The 27,817-nt window shown below is 42.7% G+C and overlaps 1 protein-coding gene across 17 annotated transcripts in view; it reads right to left on the bottom strand.

Moving 5' to 3' along the window:
• Positions 1-1,419: 1,419 nt before the first annotated feature.
• CD44 (CD44 molecule (Indian blood group)) overlaps positions 1,420-27,817 on the bottom strand; it is an 84,830-nt gene continuing 58,432 nt past the window's right edge. For 6 of the 17 annotated variants that reach the window (XM_032360232.1, XM_032360214.1, XM_032360216.1 and 3 more), the window contains 8 exons: positions 23,563-23,691; positions 20,544-20,645; positions 18,698-18,796; positions 17,643-17,849; positions 14,893-14,958; positions 11,167-11,238; positions 9,021-9,099; positions 1,420-2,359 (listed from right to left, as the gene is read on the bottom strand). In XM_032360232.1, the coding sequence (XP_032216123.1) occupies positions 2,155-2,359; positions 9,021-9,099; positions 11,167-11,238; positions 14,893-14,958; positions 17,643-17,849; positions 18,698-18,796; positions 20,544-20,645; positions 23,563-23,691 (959 nt within the window). In that variant the 3' untranslated portion in view covers positions 1,420-2,154. Of the gene's footprint in view, positions 2,360-4,892; positions 5,435-7,514; positions 7,728-9,020; positions 9,100-11,166; positions 11,239-14,892; positions 14,959-17,642; positions 17,850-18,697; positions 18,797-20,543; positions 20,646-23,562; positions 23,692-27,817 lie in introns of those variants that run through there. The other 11 variants (XM_032360220.1, XM_032360226.1, XM_032360215.1 and 8 more) reach the window with 10 other exon arrangements.

The raw sequence follows: 27,817 nt of genomic DNA, 5'->3' as shown, positions 1-27,817 counted from the left end.
AAATAAAATAGAAAACAATCACCTATCTCAGACTGTTTATTGGAAATCTCTAGAAAAAGAAAATCATCCCTAACTGTGAGACTTGTAAAACTATCCACGACCCTGAAAGGAATCTGGGGACAGATCAAACCTGGCATAGCCCTCCTGAAATCCTAGAGTGGCTCAAGAGCCAGAGTGAGGGTGTCTGCAGCAGACCAGGAAAGCTCTTGGAAAGCAGGGAGCACTTGGACATAGCAGCTGTGAAGGGGAGTGGCTAGATGTCCTTTTCTTTTCTATCCACTTGAAAATAAAGAGAAACCCGGACAGCTGGATATAGAACTGGCTGAGGAAGTTCACAGAAGGAAGTTTTCAAAGATGATGATTGAGAGGTGGTCATGAGGATGGATGGGGAGAACAGAAATTGGAAAGGACTGCAGAAAGCAGGCCCCTCTTTTAAAAATAGTTCCTTCCTAATCACCCCATGTGTAAGACCAGCCCTGACTAATGTGGGACTCATTTTCTTCTCCTCCTCCTCCTTCTTCTTTTCCTCCTCCTCCAACTCTCTTCCTCTTCAGTCTTAGCAAACCTATCAGTTTAGGCACAGATGACTTTTTGTGGGGACATAAGGAAAAGGTCTCGTTTTATAAGAGTCCTTACTTTATAGATTCTATTTCTTCTATTACAAATCATCTTTGGAAGTTCCAGGACCAATGGGACTTCTGAACTAAGGAATAAAGACCGAGGACTTGCCAAGCAAGGCATAAAGCCATTATTCTCTCATTTGGTCATAAACCTCCCTATCTGCTGCCGAGACTCCGATGGCGGGCAGCCCTGTAACCTTCTGAGGGACTTCCCAGGTACTTAACTTACCCTGAGAAGCAACTGCATCGGGGACAGCTGGCTTGTTAAAGTATAAACAAATACGGTCATAAAAACACTCAAACAGGATCTACACAGCTGCCCCCCTCCTCCCCAATCTGTGGCAACCGGTTGGCTACGGTCTATGCTCTCTTTCATTTCCATTGGCTTCTCTTTTTATTACAAGAGGTCAAAAGATTCTCCCATAATGTTTTTGGACATGACTGAGCAGGGTCAGCGTCTATGAAATGGGACGCCACAAATGGTAGCTCATGCGATGTAATGTGGCTTTTCAGAGCCTTACAGGGCAGAGAACTGGTGGCCATTCTCATGTAAAAGCGGCTGAGGCTCCTCCCCCTCGCAGTTCAGGTGGTAGGACCGGACAAAGTCTTTGGAGACTCAGAGATAAAATAGTGCTGTCTTCCCTTGATTCTCTTTGGGATTTGGTTGAGTGAGCCTGAATGGGGGCTTAGTGGCTCTGAGATGAAGACTTTCGAGGAGGGCCTTCTCACATCTTCCTGATGAGTTTTTGGGAACCAGACTTGGCTGGTGAAAAAAAGTGAAGGATCACAGCACCAAGGGTTAAGGTGGAAGAAGTACAGATGTTTATTATGAATCAGCTTGAACCCTTTATGCCTCTGACAAAGTAACAAAAAAAAAAAAAAAATCATACTAATCAAAGGACCTCCAGGGTTTAATATTTCAAAAACACAGATAAATAGCTTCCTACAGATAAATAGCTTCACCTTTTGGGTATTTCCCAGAAGCACATGAAAAATTTCCAGGGGTTCTGTAGAAGGGGCTTTGTAACCAGTACATTCTGACCCCTAGCCCACTGGAAAGAAATGCCCAGGTATGGGCTGCAGGGAGGGGGGGCGGGGATGTGGACTGATTCAAATATCCTCCCAGGGACCAACCCCTCTTAGGTCTGGGGGACATGTATAGCAGGTGGTTGCTGCCTGGGAGGAGGAGCGGAAGGATGGCCGGGATCAGGAAGACGTATTTGTGGCTTTTGTTAGAAGCCATCCAGAGCACGCCCTACGGGGTAGAGGCTTCTAGGTGGGACCTGAAACAGTCAAATTCTTGCAGGTTATCAGTTGGGTCCTCATTTCAGAAAGCAATGCTGTTTTTATAAACTGGACCTGACTTTAAAAAACAAAATGCAAAAAACCAAAAAGGAGTAGAAAATTTTATACTAAAAAAAAAATCCCCAAATGAAACAATCAGTAGCACGTCACATCTGTGAAGTGTCCCAGCTCCTTCTTAAGGTGATGTCTCCAAGTGCTATTTCTCTCCAAGGTCACCACGGCATGGGTGTTACACCCCAATCTTCATGTCCACGTTCTGCAGGTTCCGCGTCTCGTCGGCTGTCATAAACTGATCGGGGGTCTCCGAGGGCTCCTTGTTCACCAAGTGCACCATCTCCTGAGACTTGCTGGCCTCTCCGTTGATTCCGCTTGGCTTCCTGTCCCCCACCGCTCCATTGCCATTATTAATCACCAGCTTCTTCTTCTGCCCACACCTAATGATTGAGAAAAAAGCACATGAGAAGGCGCTCTGATGACACAGATCATCATTGTCACCACCACCGTCAAGGTCATCACGACAGGTTTGGATGGTCCGACAGCATTTTTCATCCGACCGACGGTTAACCCTCCAAAGTGAGTCCCTGAACCAGCAGCAAAAGCATCACCTGTGAACTTGTTAGAAACGCACATTCTCAGCCTGACCCCAGAGGTACCGAGTAGGAGAAGTCTCGGAGTGGGTTTAATCTCTGCTTTTACAAGCCTGCAAGGGGGTTCCGATGCACAGCTAAGTTTGAGAAACTGTAGTCCCAACTCAGGGACGCCAGGGCTAGTATTGTACTCCAAAAATTCAGTAAGTTGCCCCCGTTTATTTGGCAAGTAATAAAAGAATTGGAATTCAAGCCTTTTGGTGTCTGACTCCTAAGTTCTAATTCTCCTTCCTCATCCTAGGCGATGGCAATGTTTGCCTTTTTTAGGCACTTCAGCAGTTCCTGCAGACTTAGATAAACCATGAACATGAGGACTATAAATCATTCTGATTTGTGTATTCAACCAAGTGCCCTGACTTCCTCTCCCAGTGGACATTTTGTTGGCTTTATCAGGGTTCTGACTGCATGGCCTGAGAAAAATGAAACATTATTCTGGACATGTAAGGCCATATTGATTTTCATCAGCTAACACTGGGTAACTTCCATATAACTCTGCACATAGGAGGCTTAATTAACTATGTAAGGAAAGCTCTTCACTGTTACTGCAAGGGTTCTCAGTAACATTGCTCAAAATTCGAGCTCAGGAGGTCTTCTATGGGAGAGCATGACCTTGATGGTATCTCCGGGTCATAGCTGTGGCACTGTCTTGCCCCACTCAGCCTGATGCAATGCTTCCTCTGTCCCATCCCAGGCCTACGGCTGCACATCTAGAAGTCAGATTGCTTAACAGAAGCAAAGCTGCAGAGCCTCATGGCAACAAGGAGGTGGGGAAGGGGGAAATGGGCTAGCATTTATTGGACACCTCCTGACTGCAAGGCACTTGACATATAATTTCATGAAATCCGCAGAATAATCATGCAACGCAGCTGTTATTCTAGTTACACAGCAGTGGAAACTGAGGTCTGGGGATGTTTGATAACTAGCTTGAGGTCACACAGCTAGTAAGACAGAGTCAATATTCAAATCTACGGCTTTATGACCAGAAGCCTGGGCTCTGCCCAGCTCTATTCATGCTGCCAGCCATCTGGAGATTTGGAAACAGTGTGAAGTCGGAATTGTTCACTTTGCCGCTGGATATTTGGAGTTGTAGAGACAAAGCCTCTATTATTCATGATTATGGGCCATTCCCTTTAGAATTGCCAAGGCCATAAACTTTAATCTCTTATTTGGGGAAGCAGAAATTATACCTCCTCAATGGGAGGTAGATCCTGTCCCCGCTGGCATGATGCTTGAGGGGGGGGTGGAGGGGGGCGTCGCTTGAACTTTGGAGCATGTCTGTGGAGCTGGGACTATGGGTGCAGTCCGCACAGTTAGGGGTAGGGGCTGGGAAGGTTTGGGTTTTGAGAACTTCTTGCTGTGTGGCCTGGAGCAACTCATTCAACCTCTCGGATTCTCAGGTTTCTTATCCATAATATCAGGCGGGCAAGAGTACCAGTCTCATGGGATTGTGGAAAGCCCTTGAAACACAGCCCAGCACTGACACATGAATGTAACCGCAATTACCACGTGTTGCTCTTTCTCAGGGGGATGGGGCAGCCAAGGCCTTGGAGAAGCACTTAGGACAGGATCTGGAACACAGTGAAGGTTCGAGAAACGCTGGCTGTAGTTCACAGAACCAGAGCCATATGAGTTGGGATTTGCTTGTGTTCTGGCTGCTCCCAACCAGTCATTATATTTCCTATGAAGATGGCCCAGAAGGCTGAAGGCGGAAGTCTGCTTGTATTTTTTCTCCAGTGGGTATCTCAGGTGTTCTTTGGAGGGAAGGTGCCTTACTAAAGCAATTCCCGTTTGCTGACCTAATGGGATAGTTTAGAAGTTGAATGGCACATTGTAGGAAAGTGATTCATAATCACAAAAAATGTTGGTGCATGGGTGGGGGATAGGGACTCTTGCTATTTTGTCTAATAAAGCTGATTTTATTTAATTATTTTTTAATATTTTATTTACTTATTTGACAGAGGGATAGATAGAGAACACAAGCAGGCGGAAAGGGAAAGGAAAAGGGAGAGGGAGAAGCAGGCTTCCTGCTGAGCACAGAGCCCCATGCGGGGCTTGATCCTAGGACCTTGGGGTCATGACCTGAGCCAAAGGCTTAACGACTGAGCCACCCAGGTACCCCATAAGCAAAGCTGATTTTAAAAGTGGATAACGTTGAACCCATGGGGCACCGAAATACTGTGCTTGGGTTTATCCTGCCCCCATTTCCTTTTGGATTTCTGTGTCTGTGCTCTGAGTTTCTTCAGGAGGACAGGATGAGTCCCATAAATAACTAGTTCAATATTTTTGCTCCAGGCACTAGTAAGTCCGTCCGTCTGTCTGCCCGTTCTTCCTTTTTTTTTTTTTTTTTCTTACTATATCACTGTCTTATTAGAAAAGGTAATAACCCAGGAACAGCCCGATGGAAGAGATGCACAGGGCGAGGGCCGAGGAAAGGGTGCGGAGTGGCCCCGTCCCTGTGAGGGCACCGGCCTCCCCGAAGCTCCCCATGGTCACCAGGTCAGAAGTGTTAATAAGTACCTTTGAAAAGACAAGTTATAATTTTTTTTCATTCTTTTTAGTTACAGAACTTTCAGAGAGAACACAAGAGCTGAGGGGACTTCAGAGGTCGCCCAGCCAACCTCTTCATTACGTAAAACCAGAGACGGAGTCCAAGAAGCCAAGGGTATCAATCTGAGGCTACACAAGTTACGGCAATAAACAGAGTATCTGCAACTTAGACTTTCAGACTCCAAAGGGCAGACAGAGATCTCTAGCAAACTGTACCCCTTCTTAGGCTCCTTTCTCCTCAAATCTTAGGCATCAGTCAGCTGAGCAGTGGAAGGAGCCATGCGGGGGTCTCAACAGGTCTCCAGAGTGGGCAGCCTGGGTGGGGCGAGAAACCAGGTGGCACACATTTAGGGCATGGAGGAATTTATCCTGAAGGTTTAGGGGAGAAACTTAACAAGGGCTCTTCTGTCTTCCGCCACCCCAACACTCCTTAAAGATACTTAGAGATTTATTTTGCATTGTGTCCGAGTTGTGCCACCCAACATGGCAGCCACTAGCCACGGGCCACTATTCAAATTTAAACCAATTAGAATGGAAGAAAGCTAAAAAGTCACCTCCTCAGTCAAACTAGCCACATTTCAAGTGCCTAGGATCCACAGGTGGTTGTGCGTTAGTGCAGATGTGGAACATTTGCATCATCGATGAAAGTTCTATAAGACAACTTTGTTCTGGAGGACAGAACAAGGTTGGGTGAACAAGGCAGTGAGCTTGACTGTAGCTGAAGAGAGAAGGAAGGTGGCTAAACCATGGAGCTTTACAGAAGGGGCTTACCAAGCAGAGGGGGGACGACTGCCCTCTGGGAAGTGGCAGCACAGAAAAGATGACTATTCCCCATTAGACTGACAGCTGGTGAAGGCCTTTTCTGCATAGCCATATAGTGACACCCTTGAATCATTCCAGCTTTGTGAAGTCTCCTCTTGTAAGGTCCTCACATTCCCTCCCTCCATCTTCATACAAATCAGATCACATCCTTACGGCAGAGGCACTTAACCCCTCTTGGGCCTCATCTGATACCTACCAACCCAACCGACTCCTAAGATAATTGTCTGCTCTTAAGGAAATGGAATGAAGTAGGATTTTCACTGGAAAGTGGAAAATCAAGGACTCTGGTTACGAACAGCAAGGGAAGATGATGTGGGGCGTGGCGGGGATGGGAAAAGCTAAAGAAACAACAGGGTCCCTCCATCCGCATCTTTACGATGCATGACTCACGGGTCACTTTGTCCTGAAGCCTGTGGGCAAGCCTTGCCCATCAACTTCAGTAACTGCTTTTCCCTTTCGTCTTTTAACCAAAGTTCATACACCAGAGCCCAGCACAGAGTATGTTCTCAGAAAGATCAGCTGAGTCAGATCCAGTAAGTCAATGCTGCTGTTAAACCTCAAGGTTCTTCTGGGCTGGGATGGCATCTTTTCCGTGTTTCATCTTTTCTCCCTCACCAGTGCAGATCGTAGGAGCCGCTCAAAAGTTTGCTGGACAAACGGAAGCCAGCCTTGGGTCCTTATTTTCCACCAAACTTTCTTTGATGGAAATAAGATTCTGGATCTCTCTAAAATGTAATGTTCAAAGCAAAAAGGCCCCAGCCTTTTAAGAGGATTAGAAATGGGCTTTCGGCTTTAGAAATGCAGCGCACATGAAGGGGCCCAGGGAGCCGTTAACCACCCAGTCGCTGTGTGGCAAATCTGTTTCCGATTATCAAATTGGGACATGGTGATTTATGGCATCCAAGCAACTGCTTTCCCTGTGAGATACTCGCTGTGCCGGTCCGCGTGTCCCTGTTTGCCTGTTGCTAGGGTGACGGCTGGTGTTGGGATGGGGCGGGGGTGGGGGGGAAGGCAGCCGTGGGGCCCCTTTCTGCGACTGACAGGCTGGGGAGCGCCGTGGGAGCTAACCAGCCCCACTGGGCAGACTCCAGCTGCTCTCAGGGACAGCTGAGATGCTTCTCGGAGGAGTCTCCCACTTGGACAGCGTCTGGGGCCAATGTTTCTATGGCGACGTGTGCAAACCTTATGGACGGTGTATGTGAGCAGAGGGGGTACAGTCTAGGCCCTGGAACAAAAGGACTCATTTCCAACAATAGGAAATTCATCTTTAATTGGGCAAAAGTAATCTAAGAGAAAACAAGAAGGCTGAGGGAAAGTATAAAGACGCTTTGTAAGGGCTCCCTCAAGTCATGTTATTTAAATTCAGCAAACAAATTCTCTTTCCATTTAGTCATAAGAGCCTCCTAAGAGGTCTTTCAGATTTCCTTTTCTAGTTTTTGTTCCTTTTACAGTTGGCTATCATGAGTAATTTTTTTATCATTTTTTATCAATGATCAGTTCTTAATCAATTTATCAATGATAAAAAAATTACTTCTTTTTGTCATTCTCTCAAAGGTACAGATAACAACAGCTATTTGACTTTAAGATAGGACTTTTATTAACTTATACCAGCAGGAAGTGACATCATCTAGTTTCCTCAGATAACCAGTAACCTCAGAGATACTGCACATGCACTGCACATGGCCACACAATTAGTTGTTGCTTTCCAAAAGCCAACAAGAAAGATTCTAGCATGTTCTCCGGGTCCTCTCCTCAGTCAAGAACCCCTTCTGGCCTGTTAGATGATCTGGTGATACAATAAAGGGAGCCCTCCTTGGAAATACAATTCTTTTATCTCGTCAGAAGCAAGCTCCAGGAACATTTATAAAAGGTGGAATATTCCTCTGCATATGCTCAGAGGAAGACAGGGCACATTTAGAGCCCTGGAAATTGAGATTTGGAGGGCCCTGTCAAAATTCATGTTGCTAGAATGAAGTTTTTTCTTCATTTCAATAAGGTGGTATTATGTCTGAGACTAACACAGCTCAGTCAGGTACAGGCACTATTTAAATAACTTCTGACATGACAGGTCTTCTTTGGGGTGAAGAGAGAGAGGGACCTCTGAGAATATGACAACAGCCCACATGCTGTTTGATCGTCTTTATTCAGACTTTTCGAAGGAAAATTCTTCATCATTTCATAGACCTCTTGTCAGAGAGTTCTTCCTAAGCAATAACCTGAATCCTTTCAACTACAGTTTCCAGAAAATACAAAATAGTATCATTACAAACAAAACAAAACAAAACGAAACAAACCCAAACAGCAAGAAAGCCACAGAAACCCAATGCTTATTTTAGGTAAAGGTTCTAGAAGGTTCCATGGGCCATAAGCAGGCTAAAGGGAATGCCCAATTCCTAGATCTTTTTACAGTGTTTTTGTGCATGGTGAGTGCACTGACTAAATACTATTTAATTAGTCAATGAATAGGTACATACTTTTATGCCTTCCAGGTGAGATATTTTATAAATTTCATTAGATAGTGTCTCCATGGGTTTAACCCTGAAGTATTTAAGAACCTTGAAAGATTAAACATTACCTAAAAGTGATGGTCCAAATAAACACAGGGTTTCTTTTATCTAAAGAATGTTCCAGAGCAGGGCTTCTTAAACTGTACCATGCACATGAGTCCCTGAGATCTTGTCAAAAAACACAGATTCTGATTTAAGAGATCTGGATAGGGCCCGAGATTCTGCATTTTTAACAAGTTCCCAGGGTGTTGAGCCTGCTGGTTCCAGGGGCTACACTCTGGAAGTTCATGGAGCCCACACATAAGTGACGTCCTTTCGTTTTTTCTTTTCTTTTCTTTTTTTTTTTTTTAAAGATTTTATTTATATATTTTAGAGAGAGAGAGAAAATGAGAGGGAAGGGGTCAGAGGGAGAAGCAGACTCCCCGCCGAGCAGGGAGCCTGATGTGGGACTCGATCCAGGGTCTCCAGGATCATGACCCTAGCCAAAGGCAGCTGCTCAACCAACTGAGCCTCCCAGGTGCCCCATAAGTGATGTCCTTTCAAAGCAAAGGCCCCAAGGTGCATCCCCTTACCTTCTTCGACTATTGACAGCGATGCAAACGGCAAGAATCAAAGCCAAGGCCAGGAGGGAGGCCAAGATGATGAGCCATTCTGGTGAGAGTGAACCAACAGACAACCATGAGCTTGGGAAATATATTTGGTAAAAACAAAAATGCACTTTATAAATTGATCTGGTCCAAACAAGAGCTATACTCAGCACCACAGGTGAGTTCGGCCAAAGGGCCCTGCCAGCTGGCAGATAACACCAGACCAACTCTGCTATAGGTGTCTGCCCAACAGGCCTCTTATTCTGAACTCTGACCACCAGTCAGAATTTTCAAGTTCCTCCAGGAGAAGCATGTCTCCAAAAAAAGCATAGACTGACCTGTAGAAACCTGTAAATGCCTTTGGCGCAGTGAGATTAAGGAGACTAAAGGAAATTTATGTTTCCTTCAGAAGGAACTTTCCTCTTCTATATAAGAGCATCCACCTTGTGTTTTATTAAGAAACACAAATGGGGGCCATGCCCTAGTGGGTGGGAAGAGGACACCCCTGTGGAAGGCTGAATTTCTGCACATTCAACAGGTCAGCGGTGAGTGTGTGTGGGGTCATTTGGTAAATCTTATCCTTCAACATGTGCATGCCTTTGATTCAGCTTTTGATTCCTGCTTCTGGGAATTGATAGGACCTCAAAATTCATTCTGAAAGATGTTCATTGCGTGCTATTTCTAATAATAAAATTTGGAAACAACTAATGTAAGAGTAAGGGGTCAGTGACCGGAATTCGGTCATACCCACTCTATTCTACACAGTGAGAACAGGAGAAGAATATTTACTGACATTGGAAAGCTGCAGGCAACCCGTTGGGAGTGGCGGTGGTTCACTAAACAGTATGCATGCTGTAATTACATTATTGTAGATAAATTACATTTTAAAATGATGGGAAGGACATCTATGAAAATGGGACCGTGGCATTTCCAGACGGTGGGGGAGCTAACAAATGATTTACATTTTTGTCCTTTGGTTTCTGTTTTTTCAAATGTCTCCACGTATCACTTGTGGACCGTTAAGATGTTATATATGGGTTTTACAATCAAATTTTAACGGGATAAAAATGTGACTTGACAACTTAAATACGTTCTCTTGCCACATGGGTTGTATATCTGTGCAGTGAGATAGAAGCTCAGGACCGGAGAAGGATGGGAAGTCACGGACTGGCCACTCCCCCTTGGGAGTCTTGGTTTTCCTCCCACTTCCGGCTCAGGACGCCCCTGCCTGGCCTCCACCTGGTTAGGTGAGGGTGGGGCGGGAGATGGAGTCAGGAGGTGGGCACGCCAACAGGTGGCCTCACTTCTGTTCTTTTCTCTGGTCTCTCCTGTTCATACTCACTAGAGCCTGGAAAAGTACTGCAAATCGCCATCTCCACCGCCCCTCTTCCCAGGGAGCCCACTCCCTCTCTCAACTTGCTCCTGTCCCAGCTGTGCTCAGGCAAGCTGAGGCAAGGGGGCAAGGTGCACCCTGCATTCTTCCCTTTCCTCGAGGGAGGCTCAGCTCCGAGGAGGCGAAAGTTAAAAAGAGAATTTACAACCCTAGGAAAAAGCTTTCTTCTTTGTAACCCTACTGCCCCTTAGAAATGCTCCATTTTGACCCCAAGTCAAATAAAGAATGTGCCTTGAGTGCCTTAAACCTCGATGCTCAGGAGAGACAGGGGTCCCGGCCCTCTTATCACATGATATGACTCATTTAGACACTTCTGTCTGGATCAGGAAAGACTGTCCCTCGAGAAACAGTCATTTAGGGACCGGAAGAATGTTTTTACTCCCCCTACACACATGGCGCTCATGTCTCCCCAGTGTCTGCAGTGTGAAACTTCTAAGCTGCCTTCCAACCCCAGACATAAAGCGGAAATTGGGCCAGGATAGGAAGGATCTGGGTATGGGACAGGTATGACCCTGGGTGATGGATCACTTATGTGGGAAGGAAGCTTTAGTAGCTAACGTGTCCCTTCTTTGGGACAGGCCAGGGACAGGTCTGAATATTAGCTCATTCTATTTATGGGACCCGGAAAAAAGAAAGTTCCATTTTTTTTCCCTACCAAGTGCTCTCATTCACCTTTTAGCTTGCAAAGAATGAATTTTTTAGTATTTTTTATTTTTTGCCATACAGCTGGAAACTTACCTGGAATTTGAGGTTTCCGCATAGGACCCGAGGTCGTGTTTGCCCCACCTTCTTGACTCCCACTTGAGTGTCCTAAGGGGGAAAAAAACAATATCTCTCAACCAAAGTTTGGAATGCCTAATGACGAGCTCCTTACAGAACAGCACACACAGCGAACCTCTCTACCTCCTGCATCACTGTGAAGCTATTTATAGATTCAAGCCACAGACATTTATAAAGTGTTACATGAAAGATTTCTCGCCAGAAGAATTGGTTTGATTAAATCCAGCATCTGGAAATGTCACTGTTCATCAAGAATATGAGAAATCTCACCAGCAGTGCTGTGCAGTGTATAAGACCTCGGGTTCCCAGAGCCTGGGCAGCCCTAGATTCATGTCCGCTTCTGCCTCTTGCTAGTGATGTCTGCTGAGTCAAGCTACCCTCTCCAGGTCTTTTCTCACTCAGAAAATGGGGATAAGAATAAAAATCCATCGCTTCTTGGCCTTTTGGCTAAGATCAAGTGAAGAATAAAAATCTACTTCATCACAATTTCACAGAAGTTTAAAGAAGTACACAAGAATGGGAATTGTGGAGGAAAAAAAAAAAAAAAAGAATGGGAATTGTGTGTAGTTGCTCCATCCTATTTCTGATTTAGGACCTTGCTACTCAAAGTGTGGTCCCTGGACCAGCAGCACTGGCCTCAGTCGGGAGCCTGCTGGGAAGACAGAATCTCAGGCCTCACCCCAAACCTACTGAGTCAGGATCTTCATTTTAACAAGATCCCTAGAGGACTCAAATGCTCTAGGAAGTCCAAAGCAAATCTAATAATCGCATCCAGTATCTTCACAGACACGAAAATAAACATTAAAAAATAAGGGTTTAGGGGGCACTGGCCCTTTCTGTCTGGGAAAAATCACCCTATTAGAGGTCCTGCTAATATGTTATTGAAACATGCCTTGTTTTCAGAGGAATGAATATTTTCTACCACTACAAAACAAAATAAAGAAACAAAGCATCTCAAACTGGAAGGAAACGTCTCAAGACAAAGAACCCACAACTCTAATCACTGAACATGACATCGTAAACTAATGATGTGCTATGTGTTGGCTAACCGAACATTCAAAAAAAAAAAATCCACAGTCTTCCTGGGAGCCTGGCTCATCAAAATGAGGGAGGCGTCGTGTTTTAAAAGAAACTTCTAACCCTCTCGTGAAGAGACTCACCTAAGTTAAAGCTTTGTCTTTTGTGTTTTATGCTCCCTCCACTGCTTCAAAACATAATTTGAAAATATCCCACAAAAGTGAACTTGCTCCCTCCTACCCATGGGGAACCCACTGCAATATTCTCAAGTCTACCAAGGGAAGGAGAAGCAAATCAGAGCAGTCCGTCTGGCTAAGCAAGGGATGAAGATGCCCAGCGGTGGAAGAAAGGATGATGTCTGCGAAAAGTCAAACTTTAGACAGTGGACAGTGAAATTTTGATGATGGTGGTTGTTCTGGAGAGGATGACTCCCGTTTATGCCATCTGATGTTTTTGTTAAACTCAAAATGGAACAAAACAAATTCTTAACAGACCTCTGGCCATTCAACACACCTCATGCCACTAGGACAGTAGCCTTAAACTTTGCAAACCTCAGGAATCCAAAGTGCTTTTCCTAGCTGCCCCCAGCCCCCAGGGCTCTTGGTCATTGGCACGTCTTAACCTGCACGGGTCATGGGATGTTGGCCATCTACACTGGAGATCTTTGGGCTTGAAAGCCCACTAAGCAGTATAGTCTCTCTCCCTGGTCTTCCTCTGACTCATAGCAGCCTTTGATATTTGAAAAGGAGGCCACTAATGGATCATAATCTCTTTATTTTGGTTTTCAAAAAAAGTGCTCCCAGCAAGGAAAGATCTGGGTGTGTATACAACAAGATGAAACCTCCCACTTGAACAATACACACCTGCACAGGAGTCAAACAAAAGAGACCGCTCCCGCCCACCTGATTCTCACTTCAAGCGAAAGCAAGAGAAGATGAACGAGATAGAGCAGGCCTCACCTTGCACCCTAGAGGTCTGCAAATCCAGCCAGAGCAGGGCTGGCTGGGAAAGCAAACTCTGCCAAGACGGACACTTGACACTGTAATTTGGAGATGAGATACAACCTGAGACGTGTGCACAGAGATAATTCAACTGGCCTTGACTGTGAGAAAAACAGTCTAGGACAGAGTTTCTCAAACTTCAGGGCACATACAAAACACCCAGTGTTGGGGGAGGCCTAATTAATAAAATGCAGACATTGATTCAGTAGGTCTGGGATGGCTGAGGATTCTGCATTTCAGCCAGCTCCGAGGAGATGTCCCAGTGCTGGTCCAAGGACCACAATTGGATTAGCTCTCTCTTGATTTCAGAGAGCATGGTTGTAATAATAACTCCCTGTCATTTCTCAAAATTTTTCATTTTCCTGATAGTTGGCATTCTTCAAAAAAAACTCTGGGAGGTAACAGGGGCAGGTGTCCTGATCCTCTTTTTTACTAAAAAGGAAAACTGAGTTGGGGAAAGGCTAAATGGCCCATCCAAGGAACGTAAAGAGCTTGGGACTTTTGTCTTTACTTTAGAAGCATTTCTAATGAACCCTTCTATCCCGTGCTCTTGTATGAAAGCTTATTACCAAGCCACCTTGTAAATAACCGTCTACATATTTGCTTTAAGTGTGTGAATCTTTAGGCCCAGAGGCAACTGCAGCCCTGACTTGGGCATGAGGGGAAGACCATGGTCCAGATGGATTCCCTGGTTTTCATGGGGTCACCTGGACTAATGATATCAGGGTCACCGGTATTGGAAGAACCTTTCAGTGGTCCCAGCATTACCAGTCACAAGTAAACCTGCCTCATGTGAGACTTTGATGCCTGCAGTAATGTTTCCAGGGCTGTGATCTGAGTCACAGCAAACATGTATCCATTTAATAATATGTGCCTGGCAGTAATTATGGTCATTATGGAGTGTGTTCTCCAGAACATACTTATAGAGGCAATATGAGACCCCAGGGCTTGAAACCCAGTTCCACCACTCAACTCACCAGTCATGTCAACCCAGCCAAGGTACTTGCCCTCTTGGGGTCTTAGTGTCCTCGTCTGGAATATAGGGATGCTAACCATACTTTCAAAGGTCACAGGGTTTGTAGGATGACTAATCATCCTATTATATTATAGTATATACTATTATATACTATATAGTATATATTAGTATATATATATAGTATATATAGTGCATACTATATATAGTATACAAACAATACCCTGTGACAACTATTATTATCTTATTTTTAATTATTAGGAAACTGAGTCTCAAATCCCTTAAGCAACATCCTTAGTATATGCAGGAGCTGGGGTCAAGCCCAGGCCATTCATACTCCAAGACCCACGTTCTTAATCAGGCTGGAGCAGTATAATGTAAAATTGAGACCCTGCCTGAATTCTTCCCGATCCTTCCACATGGAAGACTTCTCTCCAACACAGTCGTTCTCAAAGTGCGGTCCCCATCCCTGCAGCACCAGCAGCACCAGGGAACTTACCAGAAATAGACCTACCACATCAGAAACCTGAAGAATGGGGCCCAGCAGTGAGATTTAATAAGCACTCTCCATGATTGTGATGCGTGCTAAGGAAGTCTGAGAACCACTCTTCTCGAGACACTGACTCATGCTTTATTAATCATCCGTAGGCTCAAAGATGATAATAGCAAATGACTACAGTAGCGCAAACTCACCAGCTGATTCTGATCCATGAGTGGTATGGGATGTTCCACTGGGGTGAACCGATGAGTCCTGGTCTTCTGTAAGGAGTAATCAGAACAGGCTCATTACTGGGTGTTCCCCACTGCAGTCTGCATTTCCTCACTTTTGTAATTTCAGACATCCTATCACCAAGTTTAGTGTTTTAAAGGTCATCAAAAAACCAATGGCAAGGAGCCTTGAATGGCTCTATGGTACTAATTACTGTTCACTGCTGGATTCACTGGTGAGTAGGCTAGGGATTTTAATCAAAATGAAAGAAACTGGGACAGCACAAACCATCCAGGATGACCACAGGAAGTGTGGTTTTGGTAGAAATCTAAGAACATAACACTCTAACAAAAATATTATGATGTCTTCACAGATCTGAGGTTGGAACTTGATACTGTGTCTTTGAAATAAAGACTATATGCTTTGAATTACACAAATGTGATTACTGGGAGTACGTGTACTCTCTGACTCAGAGTGTGAGCCACTTAAAGAGATTTCTCAGAGGCAGGAAATAGAAAATGGTTTTGGTGTGCAGTAAAGGATCTTGGTGTTGAATTATGTAAAAATTCAAAGGGAAAGGTCAACTGCTTATTTAGGGGAAAAGAGCCTGAAGATAAGTGAAAAAGGAGTAAGATGATGAGAGCTAACATGTAAAAAATGTGGACCTGGCTATTAGACTATGTTTTAAAAAATAACATTTTTCAAAATTTAAATTTGTATTTTCAACACCAAGAGTTAATATAATCCCATCGTCCCAAACATCTATCACCAAAAGGTTTTAGATTGAGACAAGCTTACGAACTACTCAAATCAGGGTCCACAGGTCAAATCTGGGATTCAGCCTATGGAAACCCCTCCTCTTCTCCCTCTTCCCCACATATTTTCCAACATGCTGGACTCTTAAAACAAAACAAAACAAAACAAAAGCAAGACAACAACAAGACAAACAATAATAACAACAAAAAGGGACAGTGGTTTCATAAATGGCTATAGTCACCTCTTATGAAGACCTGTAAGGAAAATACAGTAATCTGATCATCACCATTTCCTTGATTAGAGAAGGCAGAAGTAGGCATCCTGTCACCTCTCATGTAACTGTATAGAGGAGACAGCTTGTTTTGTTCCTTAGTTAGAATACTCAAAAATAGCATTTGTTAAAATGCCAACACCAGTACCCCCAATACCACCACCACCACTGTCACCACCATTGTCACCACCACCAGCACAATGGCAAATGTTTTAGTTCTTAACATTAAGCATCAAAACAGAGAAAAATGTATGGGAAGAAATAAGCTTTATCTGAGTGGCTTGGAAGAAAACCAAGGATGACAGCTGAATCACTTACTAATCATTTAATCCATGAAGAACCACAGAAAATCTGTTTGACCATGGAACAGAAGGAATCCACATATGTGAGTATCCATTTTGTAGAAAGCATTTTATTTACTAACAAATAGGCTATGTAGCCATTTCGCGATACTATCACTTTGAAAATTGCCATTTGAAACTTAAATTCATTTGATTGAAGCACAGTCCTTCTTCTGCCCAGAGAAAAGAGCAGTGCTCTAAGATTCATTTCTTTGGAAGAAAACGGACAATGTTACTTGGGATGTTTCCTAACTGAGGGCAGAACCATGCTGAATAATTAATCAAAGGGTGTGAGGAGCTTTGTCTTGCCAATATCACCAAAGTGAGTACTTTTAAAAACTGCTTTTCTGGAAGCTCTGGGTGAGCACCACAGAGGAAAGAATCCAAGCACTTGGCATTCTGAGTCTTCTGTCCCCATTTCAGTTAGAGCATCACAGATGTCATCTGTTTTATATACTGGGTTCTTATAAGACTTATTCATTTTGTGGGGGGAAGAGAGGCAGACCTTGCTACAGATATAAATATATATATTTAAAATCACAAATCTTTAATATAATTCAATGGTTGAGTGGCAGGAAATACTTGAATCACTGAATCACTGTCATGAAGAGGAGAGATTTCAATTCTCATTTCTTAGTCAGAGTAATATTTCTAGTTCTTTTTTCTTCAATATAAGTTTCTTAATGCAAATGAAGGAACAAAGAAAGGGAGAAGTAGGAAGACTGGTTATTTGAGAAGTCTCACTTTCCTTTTAGGTCCGTGTCCAACTTAATTGAATAAGTCATCTTTAATCACCCCTTTGTCATTGCAACAAGAGAAATCATGTCTATTTATTATTAGTAGATTAAATCATAAAGTTTGAGGTGTGAATCATAAGTAGGTTTAGCCACAAGCCCTTCACCGAAAGTAAAATTCACCAACCCATCACCAGTAAAGATAATAATTTCAGAGCAAAGATATTAGCATATGTAAATTATTCACATGTTGGGTAAAGCCGTAAGAAACAGGTAGCATATCTGAGTTGAATCAAATGAAATTGCTAATATTTAACGACTTTGACCTACAAAAGTATTGATTTCAAATGGCTCAAGTCAAGATATCACAAGATTAGGACCAAAGAAAGAATTCTACCATAACAACCAAGTCACAAAAATAAACAGAGACTATACTGGCAAATAAAAGCATTATTTATCTAAAATAAATCTAACTTTATTGGCACTAGAATGATGACCTGTGATAAAGGCCATCCCCAAATCACAAATCAGTCTAATCACAGCCCACAGAGAAAACATCCCCCTGTAGTATGAGAGTATGCGCTGTTTCTCTCTGTAGAGAAATCAAACCGGATGACAAAGGGCCAAGTTACCTGAAAAGAAATGAATAACGTTAGAATTGGGATCTCCAGCGATAATGACTTCAGTAACTCCAGGCGACCCCGTGTTGGCAGGGGTCACTGGGATGAGGGTCCTGTATTCCCCCGTGGCAGGTGAGTGAGAAGTAGAGCCTTCCACTGAAGTAGCTGAGTCTTCAGGAAGATGTCCCCCTCTTCTTCCGCCTCTGCCATCAGTACTATCTGTGTGGAGGTGGGACCAATGGTAAACCCATGATTGTGAGGCCAACCCCCATCGGGGGCTTGTCTTCAGAACGTGCCAGTGCTGCAAAAGCTTTCCACTTGTTATTCATGAGTATGGAGCAAAAGACAGTGCAGTTCGTTCCTACTATTGAACAGAAGCGATATTTTGCCATAAGCACCACCTGGACATGATTCAGTGGAAGAGATTCTGGTGATCCCAATACCCAGAAGAGGCATTTGTCACAACATCTGCCTGGATTGTTAGCCACCACAACTGTGACCTTGAAGTCAACTCAGGTACTAGATAGTCTTGAGCTCTTACTCAATTGGACCAGGCTTTGATGAAGTGAAGAAAACACATCATTGAACTAACAAGTAAACTTCTGCTGCCTGCATATGGAACCGTAATTGCCAGGGCTCAAAACCGTGAGGCTTTCATTACTCGTTCCTTTGCCATAAGGGCTCTGCTTCCTAGTCACCAGCACCATGGGCATATGTCCAGAGGATGAAGGCAAAATAACATGTTGATGAAAGGAAAACAGAGAGTGACAGAATTCAGACCTTCACACCAATTATAAGTCATATATAAGTGATTTTGAAACCATGCCACTAACTCTAGAGTTTAAGAAACCTGACCTTTAAGATTAAGAAATACACATTGCACTGAATGTACAATAGCTTCTAAGAGGCCTACAAAGCAGAAAAATCAAAGAACCATCACCAGCCGCGCCTTCTGATCAGAAGTAACAGCACAACAGCAGCCACCTAATGTACCTCCACCAAAGACACTGCAGAAACATCCATAATTTACAGATTTTTATACAGAGATGAAGGCTGCAGGGCTTTACCATCCTTACTGCTAGATGTTGGAGCAGAAGTCACTGGCTGGTCTTTATCTTCTTCCAAGCCTCCATGTGAGGTAGAGAAGCTATGAGTCTGACTCTGCTCTGTTTCAAGGAGGGAGGAATCCAACGTTAATTTGGAGCCATGAAATAAAGCCTCTGCCAGGAGGGAGGAACTGGCTAGAGCTAGTGTCCATGGGTGGGTGCCTAGGAATGCCCAAGTTTGTGTCCACCATTCTCCTCTGATAGCTAGAAATGTACAACAGAATTGTTTTGTGTCTAATTGGCTCCTAAGAACCTCTTTTTCAGTACAGTCAAGAGAGGTAAAGTGCCAAGGTGAAGTCTGAGCCGACACTCTGTCCCCCCAGATCATCCTGGCCCGAGGGTAGCACTTAGGAAAACCAGGGAACACAGAGACAGGGAAAAGGGAATGGCTGAATTCTGGTGTTCCTGTACACAGTCAAGGGCACCCAGGTGTGGCTTCAGATGTGGGACTGCAGGGAAATGAACACCAGGATAGCAGAGAGCACACTTCTCACGACCAAAGGGGAAGAAGCTCTAGAATCTAGAATAACCAGCTCAAGTAACTCAGATCAAATTTACACAAAGAAATCTTAAGTCCCTTCTAAAGAAGATTAAATTAAAGTTAGTGTTTTATTCTGTTATTAGGTTTTTGATCTTGTCTATGAATGAGGATTCTCTTCACTGCACCGAAACGTCAGGAAACGCTTGCCTGGGCAAACACAGGGCCCCCGCTGACATATACCAATTTGAGGTTGAACCACTGCCCATATCTGAAATCACTTTGACTGTTTTGAGTTGATTTCTCGTGTGTTCTTCTAAGGAAGGGACTGACCTCTGAGTTACAGGTGCAAGCATTCCATAAAGCACATCCATAAGCCACGTCCACCACCAAGTAAACATGACAACCAGGAGAAAGACGGTCACCAAATCCCCATCCCAGTACCAGAATAAAAGTCAGAAGGGACATAAAGTAGAAACACAAGGCCCTCCACTGGAGGGGACCTTCTTAGTCTTCTCTCCATCTCCTTTGATTCTTAACACTGTGCTACCTACATTCTTGGTGATCAAGACATGCTTGCGCTCACATGAAGGAGTCTGCCCAGTATGTGCATCAAGCAGTGAAATGAAGCCCTTAATTCTGGATTTCTTTCTTACTCTGTCAGTATGATCTCTGTCAGGCTTTCATACTCTTTCTTTCATACTCTGTCAGGCTGATCTCTAGGATAGCCCTGTCCATACAGTGGCAATTAAGGCCACTAAGAGTTTAGCATTGCTTCTCCCAGATGTTTAGTAGTAGGAAGAGATATTAGTAAATGTTCCTCTTTTGTTCCCGGGCCCTGGCACCTTTGTTAATATTCACAGCATGCCCCTCTTCTGTGGGCTGCTAAAATTTCCCAATTTTATATGATTATCTGGCCCCGAAATGTCTTTTCACAACGAAGAAAGCGAACCTACTCTTCTTCTGTCTGATTGGAGGAAAGATGGGAACCAAAAGGAGATGGTTAAAACATAAAGAAACCACTATCTTAGGCATGGTTTTGGGTTTCACTCATGTAACTATTTAGGGAAGGAAAATCAAGTGGGGTAGAATCCCACAATCTTTTTCTTTTTCTTAACATAAAGTCATGTGTCTGGAAATCACCAAGAATGTAGGCAAAAACCAGATTTAAAGAGCCCACCAAGAAAATGTAGATAACGAAGACCCTTTTATACTCCAGGGTTCAACCTCTCAATTGCACCAATCTACCACCAAGCTCTGCTTCCAGGCCAGTGGGAACAAGAGCTGAAGCGGGACTACAAGCCAGCAAAGGGGTTATTATATCCTTACGAGCTGTCACTGAAAGAGGTCCTGTCCTGTCCAAGTCTTCCACCAAATGTGTGTTTGGATCTGCAGAAGGCTGATGTGTTGTACTATGGCTGGAGTCCGTATCTGAAGGAATCAAACCAGTGTTAACGCTCGATTTACTAAGCCACTCCCTGAGGGTGGTTCATGGTCTCTAGACAAACTATTTTCAAATCCAAACCCGGACTAGAGGGAAAAAAGTATGTACTGATTCATGTCTCCAGAACTGGAACAAATGATGACTTCTTTAAAAAGTATCATAAGAAGTAACTGGTTTTCTTTTAAATACTAAGTGTACAAAAGGTGCAATTTTTGTTTATTTTTGTTGAGTCTGGAAGGACACTAAATAAGCATATGATGTGTCTCTCAAACCTTGCAAAAAAAACCAGAAACAAAGCCTGTGTGTGACTTGTCCCATGCCATACATCTTCCTCCCTTACAGACACATGTGATCTGGATCATGGAGAAAAGATAAAGTGTACTGGTTCAGCACCATTTTTTCACACCTTCTTCCCTTACTTGGCAAAAGAACTTTTCCTTCTTCCCTTTTTTTTTTTTTTTTTAATAACCCTCTTCTCTCTTTTGGTCCTTTCTGCTTCCCAAAGTGAACGTGCATATAACGCATAAAATTATCATCCAAACTACTTATGTGGAAGTCACGGGAAGCATTTAGGGGCAAGAAATAAGCAGTAGAGGTCAGTGAATCATTCTCCCCATAAACACAAGTATGAGGTCTCTCTGGAATTTAACATGTACCATGTTGAATGATACACAAATGTCACTGAAACATTTAAATGTGCTGTTTCTAGTAAATATCACGAATCAGTGTTGCTGGAATAACAAGTCCTGAGGGAAACAGTGGCCAAACAATCCAAGAGCTCCATCACTGTTGCTGGCTCTCTAGTTCAAAGTTCGCCCACATTGCTACATCCGGACAGACTTAATCAGGTCCAGATGACTCCAGAGGGAAACGCCAGAATACTGGGCACTCGCATATCTACAGTGAAACCTTCACATACAAGAAAAGATCTTTGTAGGACAAAACGGGGCTGACTGTATTATCCTAGGTTTCAACAAGGAGGCAAGGCTAGTTAACCCAAATCAAAACCCCAAATGGATATTCTCCCAGAAAAGTCCTGTCTGTTGAAAGTCTCTAAACACTCTTGCTCATCTTCCCTTTTGTAAATTAGACTCCTACAACACATTTTGCACTGTTCTATGGTTAAAGCCCATTGTATTGAAGCCCATTGACATGTTCAGTTCAATAGGCTCTTTCTGTTCATCAGTATGGAGGCTTAAGATTGATCCAGAAGACTTTTTTTTACTGGCTTGGCTTTCCACCATGGATATAGCAGAACCCCGAGCAGTCACGTCCATGGACATGTATGTTGGGTTTGCATGTGGTACTTCAACTCCGCAACCTAATGGCTATGACCTAGCCATTCAGACTCATCTTCCATTATGACAAATGGACCCAGTTACTCTGAAAAATTCATTCCTTGGTTTCCCTTCCTTTATCCCTCTCCTTACATGAGTCTCCTTCCTATGAAATATTCCCCGACTTCCTTTCTCTGACTATCCATATTTCTTTCCATTTTTTGAAAAACCCAGGTTAGATCCATCTTTCTCTGACACTCTCTGGAGGGTCCTCTGAATGTTTGTGTTTATTGTTGGCAACATTCATTTGCCATCTATTACCTATTGTCCAGTATTGTTAGATATATTCTGATTTATCATCGATGATAAGTGTTTTCTTTTCCTAGCTTTATTTTAAATTAGCTAAGGGCATGGAACATGGTATATCCACAATGCACTGCACATTAGAAGATATTTAATACAACTGTAGCTTAAGGGATATCTAATCATTAATATTGGGGTATAGCATAGTATGTTTTAAAGAAATGAGGCCACAGAAACTGTGGGATTCATTTTGGAGATAATTTTGTTCAATTCAATGTCAAGGGACATCATCATTGTGCTCTTAGAACCCATTTCAATACAGTCTCAGTTATGCATACCCTTGGCTATTTGGATCTAGAGAATTTATTCAATGCTATGACTGATAATATATTCAATGCTATGACTGAAAATTCACATCCTTCTATTGACTCTTTTGGTTTATCTCCCTTTTTGGAATGCAACATTTCTGTGATCAAGACATCTTGTCAAGTAATTAAAAAAAAACTTGAGTAACTCAATTCTTGGATATAGTAAGGAGCATCAGTTCTTCAGTCTGGTAAAGACTGAGAAAAGTGATGGTACCACCTGCTGCCAACGCCTACAGATTCTCTCAGGAAAGCTGTCATCTGTTCTGATAAAGAAAGAATTCCTTTGGAATATAAAAATTAGTCAAATATAACCACAATCCTCCATTCTTGCAGAACTATAGCTAGTATCTTTTTTACTTTCTTTCATTTCTGTTTTTAACTGCTTATAGGTAAATAAGAATGGTATTTAAGGAAACGGGGATTCCATCCTGTATAAAAGTTGTCCATTCATTACGTTTGAAAACATTTATTGAGGGCCAAGGGTGGTCTAAATCCTAAGTCACTGGGCGCTGTATTTCTCTCTAAATGTAGAAAGAGTGAATAATAATGTTTTCTGAGTTTTTCAGTTACTTGTTTGAAATGAGTACTCACCAATTTTTGACCTCCAATATTTCTCTACCAAGGACAAGTTATGTCTTTGGGTCTACAATGAAAATAGTCACTGAATTGATGTAAAAGAAATCTTAAGACTGCTCCTTCTTCAGAGAAAATAACTTCCCCTCCCACCATCTTAGAACTAATTTTTTTTTAACCTTCTGGCCGAATTCTTCAGTCTCAGTCTAGGATTCATATTCAGATGAATGTCCTTATCACCCCTACTGAGAAAACTAACTTTTAAAGAAACTTCAAGTTCCTTAAGGAAGCAGACTGGTCTAAAATCAAGGGCACATTTCTAGGTAAATAGCTATTGGGTGGCTTTCAAAAATAGCATATAAAAAAATCTCAGAGGCTATTACCCATCCATCTTTCTGTTTGATGACCTCGTCCCATTGGATGTGAGATGGGGTCAAAGAAATACGTCCAGGAGCTGTCCTCTTGACTCTGCGTTGTCGTTCTTTGATCTAGATGGCCGTCTTGGGCTGGGGCTGTTTTGAACATGTAGTTCAAGCAAGTGTCAAAGTGTTAGTTGACATCTGGCCAGGGATACATACGCTGATAGTGTTAAAAAGACTTTACTCTCTAGATAAGACAATGAAAGCATCTTCCTTGGTATATAGAAAGCATCTTCCTGGTATAGAGGGTCAAGAAGTTGTGTAAACACAGACTGTTTTAGCAGGTATGGGTTTGTTCATGCTCATTTACTTAGCATTCAGCATGTGAACCAAAGGCTATGAAAGCATTAATGATCCCTGCATGAATAGAGGATGAGTTACAGTCATCATGTGAAGATAAAGAAGTAGTTCTTGAACTACATGCCATATGGTCACCATCGCCTAAAGGAGGAAGTATCTGAGCACATGATGTCATTCTGAGACAACCCATCCCAGGGAAATGCACATTAGGCTGGCAGTGATTTAGAGGAGGAATCAGGCTTCCCACCAGATAAACCTGAAATAAGTAACATTCATCTCAAAAGCATGAATGGACCCCATCAGAAGCATTATCTTCTAACAATGGGATTCACAGCTCAAGGGACATAAAAGAATTCAGCACATGCTTTTGCTTCATTCTGAGCCAGCAGAGATAAATACGTAGAGAAGAGTCCAGTTCTAGCCCCTTAGTACCAACCACTAGCCACTCACTGAATCCACATCTCTGCCAGGGATGCATTCAGAAGCTGCCACGCCCCACAAGGACATTCTGCATTACCTTCTATGTCGCAAATGGAAACAGAGGACTATTTTGATACCAAGTGAGAATATGGAATTCATATTCTTTTACAAGACAGGATGCATCTCCATGTTTCTGCCACACAGACAAAAGAATCATGCACAGCAGCTTGCAAAGCCAAAGTCATCTGGCACCACTTAGAGATGATGGCAGAACTCGAGTCCAAGTTCCACAATCCCACCAACAACAGAGAAAGTGTGCTTCTAAATGTAAGAAGAAAGCATGGTTCTTTCAAAGAGAAATCTCCAAATAGATAGGACCAAAGTGCTAAATGACATCAGACAGGTATTTTTCTAATGATCTGGCTCCATTTCTTCCAACATTAGGATTCTGACCAAATGTGTTCTAATGTGCCCAGTACAACATGTGCCATGTTGTAGATTCTGTCACAAGACAAGAGGGAGTATTTGGTCAGATCAGAGTCTCTGCCACAATCTCCCTGGGAGATGCCCAAAACGAGACCTGAAAGTGACATACACAAAAGACATATTCTCTAAGTCTCCTATGTATGCTGTATCCATTCCTGTTTCAGTGATTTTTTCTGCGCATCTAAGGGTTGGTTCTGTATTGCCCATATTATAATTTATTAAGGAACCTTAATATCTTGTGACAATTCCTTAAATGTCTTTCTATTCAGTGTCCTTAATGCTCAATATTCAACCCAAGAGGAAGCTTCCACCCAAGTCTGCTAGTTAAACAATCCATTACCAGCTGCCCCTGCTGCTGAATGAGAGTCTTCTTTAGGTGATTGGGAGTATTCCCCATGCCACCCTTTCTCCATCCACTGCTCTTTTGGGGGTAGCTCTTTCTTCCATTGTACTACTAGGGATTCCCTGAGCTGTGAGAAGAATGTCAGCTGGGAGCCATTATTGTTCAACTTCTTTACCAACACATATCTTAATACTTTAAGGCCATATACACATGGGAGAAAAGGTAGAAAAGCAAAGCAGAATGGAGAGAGATCACTGATATTCTGAAAGAAATATTAGAAATCAGTGGCCCAATCCTTCAATTTTTCAGATAGGAAAACTGGGACCCAAAGTAGTTTTGCTCAAAATCTTACAGCCAGATTGGCACACACAAAGTTAGGACTGGACCACAGTCTATGAATTTCCAGTACGATTCTTGGTTTACCATAATCTATGGCCTCATATATCCTTGTCTGAGAGCACTGTGTGTTCACAGAATTAACCTTTTTGCTCCTGTGATTGGCGGGGGGGGGGGGGTGTATTACATATACCAACTGATGACAAAATCAGCATGGTGGGAGGCCTTCTCAAATGGTGGTCACATAATCCATGATCACATGCACTGGAAATGCACCAGCCATGGATTTACCCAGCATGAAATAGGCTGACAATGATGGGCACATTATGAGGTTATGTCTATGTGGGATCTAAAATCGCCAAAATTACTTTTTAATGAAATGAAGTCAATGGAATAAAACTATTCTAGCCAATGTTTGGGATTATATAAACAATAGGAACGTGTGACAAGCTAAAAATTTCAACCCCTCGGTGTTTTAACTGCTCAGTTTTAAAAAGAATAAATTGAATGGAATAAAATTGTATCCGGGTATCTTTGGGAAAAATCAGAAAGCCAGGGTCATTTTCATTTACAGCAACTAACAGCAAATTTTTAGTTCAACAAGAAAATGAGAGCCTATAAACTTGCCAAGCCAAAGTATTTTTTGCAACTGGTAAGACCGGTTATATTTCATAATTTTAGAAAATGATATGTGTGATTTGATAATAAGAAAAATCTTTAAAAAATACAACTTGTGTCCTCATTTTACCCTTGCATTGGCCAGAACATTCCTGGGGTTAACTGGTTATCCAGAGGGAGGAAAAAGAAGTCTCAAATCTTCAGTTTTACCTCCCACTGACTAAATCACTACCTCCTGACAAATACTGAAGTTAGAAAAACTATGAACTTAATTACCAAAAAGGGGAAAGTAACCCAAACATAAACTGTCTATTCAAAATCTTTCAGAAAAGAAAGAAAAAAGACAAATATAAGTGTGCGCGCGTGCACGCGCGCACACACACACGCACACTACACTATCTTCATAAACATAACACTCCTTTGAATATCCAGTTTAAATACCCGCTGTTTTCAACATATGGATTAGCAGAATATAGGATTTCCAGTGTAAAATATGAAGGTTGAATCTCTTCTAGAAGTTGTAATGTCCTTTGATAAAGCCCAGAGGTCACCAACTAGAATCTGTTTATGTTTGCAAGTACTAATGAGAGAATTGCTGTAGTGGTTACTGCTTTCCCTTTTCCTCTGTGAGGTTCTGTCACATCTGGCTTTTCAACCACCCTCCAGGAATGATGTGCCCCTGCCAACCCCCCCACAACCTTCTGACAATGGGCTTATTAATTCCAAGCCTCTCATGTAGCTATTTTCTTTTTAAGTACAAATGTCTTAAATTCTAAGATGTACTTTTAGGTTCCAAGGGGGATTGGTACAGAATCCTATTCTGAAGAGACTTCTGCTTCTCATCTCCTCCTTCTATCAGAAGACTCTTGTTTGTTCAGTCCATAGTCCTCACACAAAAATAAAATCTAGTGGGATAAGTAGTGAGATGCAGGCTTATTTGATGTATTCAGTACAGTGACCAGCACTTAAAACCTATGTCCTAGTTGATGTCTGAAATGTTTCTTTTGTTGTCTGAAAGGCCTCCCTCAAACTCTGGGGTCTCCCTTTGGTTTCTAAGTGGATACTTCTTACATTCTTGCTTTAAGAGTATCCAAGACTAAGGGAATAATAGTTAAACCATAGTTTTAAAGATGCTACAAGCTGTTATCCTAAATTAAAGCTTCTTTTATTCCAAATACGATGGGCATATTGCCAAGAGAGAGATGAAAGAAGTGTATATAGTTCTTATTTTCTTTGGTCCCATCCTCAAGACCTGTAGTGAGACTTGAGATTGTTTGGGGAAACCTGAGATGTTGGCACTTAAGTAGGAATAACAGCATCAAAGCCTTCCCCAAGGAAGCCTGGGGGGCTTTAACCCCACTCTGGGCTTAAAAACAGAAAAAGAACAGTCACAGAAATTCAAACACAGTCTCTATGAGCCACTGACCTTCTTGCAGAGAGTACAAGGGATGCCTTCCTACAGTGCAGTAAGAAACAGAATGTAAAAAAAGAAACTGGATTCATCAGAGATCTTCACAGAAGAGAAGGATTCCAAAGATCATCGCACTTGTCAAGCTCTTTCCAGACCCCACTGCCTGGCACCAAAAGATACACTCTTCCTCACACATTTCTATAAACACACACAAATCGCCCAAATGGAACCTTGAAGAATCTCTAACACACACAAAAATATATATCTCAGACCTTTAAAAAAAAAACCAACATTTTAAGCTTTCC

This window comes from Mustela erminea, chromosome 9 (genome assembly GCF_009829155.1).
Source record: "Mustela erminea isolate mMusErm1 chromosome 9, mMusErm1.Pri, whole genome shotgun sequence".
NCBI classification, from domain to species: Eukaryota; Metazoa; Chordata; class Mammalia; order Carnivora; family Mustelidae; genus Mustela; species Mustela erminea.
This window is presented reverse-complemented; position numbering and strand designations above follow the sequence as displayed.